We start from the raw sequence: 4,611 nt of genomic DNA, 5'->3' as shown, positions 1-4,611 counted from the left end.
TGGGAGTGGTAGCTGCCACTCTTGCCATTGCTGATGGCACCAGTCACATGTGCACTTTGTGCCCCAGCACAGGAAATCCAGCTGCACAGGAGCCTGGGGGACCAGCTGGCAGGGGTTGAGGGCTCACCCACAGCGTGTGGCACACACACCTTCCCACTCTCTTCTGTGTCTCAGATTCACACAGATTCACAGAAGTTTAGGGCTGGAAGGGACCTCATGAGATCATCAGGTCCAGCCCCCCTGCTCTGGGCAGGAAAGACCGCTGGGGTCAAATAACCCAGTGAGGTGTGCGACCAGCTCCTTTTGAAGATCTCCCGGGCAGCCGCCTGCACGCTAGGGCAGTGCGAAATGGAAGTGTTCCATTTCGACCAGCATTTTGACAGAAAGTGTTGCATTTTGACTTTTGTTTCAAGTCAAAATAGATGTTCTATTTCGTCCTGTCAAAACGTTTTGCTGTTTTGACCCTGTTTTGACATTTCACCCATAGGATATAATGGAGAAGGACAAAAAAGGCTATAACTTTGCCATTTCTGGCCAGATTTGGATAAAACGTGTAGGAATAGTAGCCCCTCATGCCCTCAGAGGAGTCCCAGGTCCCTCAGCCTTTCCCCATATGGCTTGCTGTGCAAGTCTCCGATCATGTGGGTAGCGCTTCTCTGGACTCTCAAGCTTTACCACATCCTTGTTAAGGTGCGGAGCCCAGAACTGGACGCAGTACTCCAGCTGCGGTCTCACCAGTGCTGAGTAGAGCCGAGTAAGAGCAGGAGAATCACTTCTTTGCAATGGTTTTGCTGGAGATGCATCAATTGATACATGCCAGCGTATTGTTGGCCCTGCTGGCTACAGCATTGCACTGCCGGCTCATGCTCATACTGTGGTCAATTATTACCCTCAGGTCTCGGTGACAAGTGATGGGGGATCTTCAGTGCACAAGCACCCATGACACGAGTTTTGCCTGTCAGCAGCTAGGGGTGCGGGGCCCCAGAACCCCTGCACCGATCTCCTCCACAGCTGGCAGGCTTCATGGCCTCAGCAGGGGCCACCATCCCTGCAGCTGTCACCCCGCTGCGCCTTAACCCGCACAGTGTCACCCATGGCATGAGTTTTGCTTATTTGCAGCTTGAGGAGAAGTTTCCCCCAAACCGCTGCTCTTATCTCCTTGAAACTTGGCAGGCTTTGTGGCCTCAGCAGGGCCTAGCAAGCCTGCAGTTTTGACCCTACTGTGGATTAACTCATACACATGACACAAGTTTGGCTCTCAATAATTTGGGGTGCAGTTTCTCTGAACCCCCTCAGCCTATCTTCTTGAAGCTTGGTACGCTTTATGCCCTCAGAAGGGGATACCATTCCTGCAAGTTTTGTCCAAATCTGGCTAGAAATGACAAAGTTATAGGCTGTTTCAACTGTCCCCATTATAGCCTATGGGTGAAACATTGAAACAGCGTTGAATGGCGAAACGTTTGGTCTTGCCTCGTTTTTTTTCAATGCTGTTTCGACCATATCTGTTTCATTTTGATTTTGCTGTTTTGACCCCGAAACAGGTCAAAACAGAGTTGAAACAAAACTAGCGGTGAAATTTCGCACAGCCCTGCTGCATCCCCCAGAAAGAGTCAGAGCCTGCTGATCTGCAAGACGTGTCTGATGCACTGGATGTTTCCTGGTACAGCAGGGATCACCACAGCCAGCTCCTACCCTGGCCCTCCTCCAGCTGGATGTGGCCCCTGGGCTATGGCCCCACAGACACTGGCAACCCAGGGCTTCTGCAGACCCCTGGCCCCACTCTCACACCTTGCTCGCTCTACCTGCTCCCTCCCTTCTCAGCCCTGGAACTGGTGGCCCCTGGCACCCGGGGCTGGGCAACAGGATGTGCCAGCACAGGGAGGGCAGTCTCAAGTCTCTTCATTCCCCCTGCAGGCACTGATCTGTGCTCCTGGCACTGCCCCACAGCATGAGTGAGCACTGGCAGTTGTGCAAACATGAATCATGAGAAAGGAGACATGGGAGACAGGGACAGACCTAACTGCTGCACTAATTGCCCTGGTCCTCACCAGTGGTAGCCCCTGTGGTAGCCTCCCACTGCTGGGGGCAGCAGGGAGAGGGGCAGGGATATACCAGGCCAGGTCTCCCCAGAGGGCGGCTTGGCCCAAACCCATGTGGCTTCAGGGAAATGCAGTGCAAACTGAAGGCTGTGTCAAAATGGGACTGAGTGAGATGCAGGGATACTACAGGAAGTTGGAAGAAGACATCAGGGAGGAGATAGTATGGAAGTATGGTATGGTAGTATGGAAGAGAAGACATGGGCACAGATTAGTCAGGAACAAGACCCCCAGAGAGGACAATGACTATGATGAGGAAGATGATGAGGATAGCGATGATGAAGGGCTAAGCAACAACAATGACAGGGACAAGAAGAGGAAGACAAAGATGATGCAGATGAAGGATAAGTACTGGAGAGGAGAACAGACTGGGTGGGAAGGGGAAGGGGATGTAGAGGGATTGGAGGTGGTTTGGCGTGAATGTAACAGGGAAAAGAGATGGTGAGGGGTGCATGAGGGCACGGGTGCAGTCATTGTAACAGGGATCCATGGTGTAATGGTATGTGTGTGATACAGACTGTCATGTGAACGGGACTGGACCCAAGACATGGCTGTTAAAGTATGTGAACGGGACTGGACCCAAGACATGGCTGGTGAAGAAAAGGAAAGTGTGTGTATATATATTTTCCTTAAACATATACAAAACAAAACAAAAAACCCCCGAGCCCTGGGGCCTCACACAGCCCTTCCTGCCCTGGCCCCAGCCCCACACTTATGATGCACTGAGACACTGGTTTTCAGGTGGGCTTCACTCAGCGGGCAAAAGTGACGTGTGCTGCTGTATCATGCTCTGTGCTGCTCTCTGCAGGCAAAACTGACCCATGTTACTCGGTGTCACGCCAGTGCAGGGTTCAAGCAAGCAGCTTCCTGGAGGTCACATGGGGACACCCCCATGCCCTGCCTACCTTGGCTCTGACCTCTGCCCGCCACCAGCAAGCTCCCTCAGGGACAGCTCCTACCTGCCGCTCTGGCCCCAGTTTGTTGGAGAAACCCAGGGTTATACAGACTGGGCACTCCTGTGGCAACCTTGGGACCTGGATGCTGGCAGGCGCACAAGAACAGCTGGAGTCAGGCCCGGGTCCTGGCTACAGCTGCTCCGGGCAGCACAGCTGTGGGTTTCAGGCAAGGCCGGTGGTTCTAGGAGAAACACAAGTGACTGCCCACACGGTGCCTTCCTTCAGGCTCCAAAGGGATCCTGTGGCAGGGACAGGGTCCCGGCCCCTGCCACACTCCTGCAGAAACAGCCCTGTGGGTGGGGAACACAGCTGTCCAGGACTGGCCACATGGCATGGCTCAAGCTGCTGGCAATCCCAGGAGCACAAAACAGCCACCAAAGGCCCTTGTTTTCAACTGGCCCCTTGAGACCAATGGGTCTCAATCTTTGGAGGACTCAGGCACCCTCCAATGACTCAAGGCCCCCCTCACATAAGGCCAGTTCTTAATTGTCACTCAATTTTTAACTTTGAAAACAACAATGCAAGGAACTCAGAAAGAACGCAGCCGATCAGACCGGTTTAACCCTCTGGATTCCTCCTTGAAACCCCTGGATCTCTCCTGGGAATCATATTTGCACAGTGAACAGTGCTAATCTTGTGTGGCACCCCTGAACGGTTTCCATGGCTCTGATTGAGGGGGGAGCTGAAGCAGGGGCTTTAAGACTCAAGGGGTTCACAGTGATTTTTAATTCTGAAACTGGAATGGTTGCACAGCCCTACAACCGGGTCCATGCCTTGCCACAAGAATGCGGGGGGCTCCCTACTTACAGGGCACTGGTCACAGAGTAGCTCCATATAGCACCAGCTTGGGCAAAATAGCAGAGTGGCAAGAGGAGAGCAACAGCCAGGGCTGCAGCCAACAGCGCTAGTTCTGGGATAACTGCTCCCCAGCCCATCCCTGCCATTGCTATAGGTCCTTTCCCTTCCACCGTATTGAGGGCAGCAGACAACCCAGGCACAGACAGCCGAGACCCTCACTCCCCACTCCTCCACTTACAGGGGTCAGTCAGCCTTTCCCTCCATTAGTGCCTGGGGGTCTCCTCCCTGCCCATGTGGGGGTCACTCACGCATCATTCTCTTATCCCGGGCTGCTTGCAGGTCTTCACCCAGGCTCACGTGCTCCATGCTGCAGGTGTAATCGTGGTTGCTACTGGGGTTAATCTTGATGGTGGCCCAGGTCTGGTAGGTCCCATCTCCACTGGGAATGACCCCCGAGTGGCTCATCTCCTGGGGCTGCACCTCCCCATTCTTCAGCCAGATGACAGCCACCTCCTTGGGGTAGAAGCAATGGACCCAGCAGGACAGGGTGGTGAGTCCATCCTGAGATGAAGGCCTGTCCCTCACCTGTGTCTTGGGGGGCTCTGGGAGGGAGGAGACACCTGTGTTACGTCTCAGCTCTGTATTCTTGGGCAACCCTGGCACAGGATGCAGTCTGTCTGACTCACAAAGGACTCACCCCCCCCCTCCCTTCCTCTACCTAAATGAAACTGATTAAGATGCAGTGAGTGAGAGACGCACCT

General features: G+C 53.9%; 1 protein-coding gene across 1 annotated transcript in view; it reads right to left on the bottom strand.

The window, feature by feature from the left end:
* Nucleotides 1-4,150: 4,150 nt before the first annotated feature.
* The window catches only part of LOC102388210 (major histocompatibility complex class I-related gene protein-like), a gene marked incomplete at its 5' end in the record, with an annotated part of 6,870 nt that continues 6,409 nt past the window's right edge, over nt 4,151-4,611 (bottom strand). The window contains one exon of the mRNA XM_025213985.1: nt 4,151-4,452. Coding sequence (XP_025069770.1) covers nt 4,151-4,452 — 302 coding nt within the window. The remainder of the gene's footprint in view (nt 4,453-4,611) is intronic.

This window comes from Alligator sinensis, unplaced genomic scaffold (assembly GCF_000455745.1).
Source record: "Alligator sinensis unplaced genomic scaffold, ASM45574v1 scaffold634_1, whole genome shotgun sequence".
NCBI classification, from domain to species: domain Eukaryota; kingdom Metazoa; phylum Chordata; order Crocodylia; family Alligatoridae; genus Alligator; species Alligator sinensis.
The sequence above is the reverse complement of the archived record's forward strand: the minus strand, read 5'-3'. Positions and strand labels throughout refer to the sequence as shown.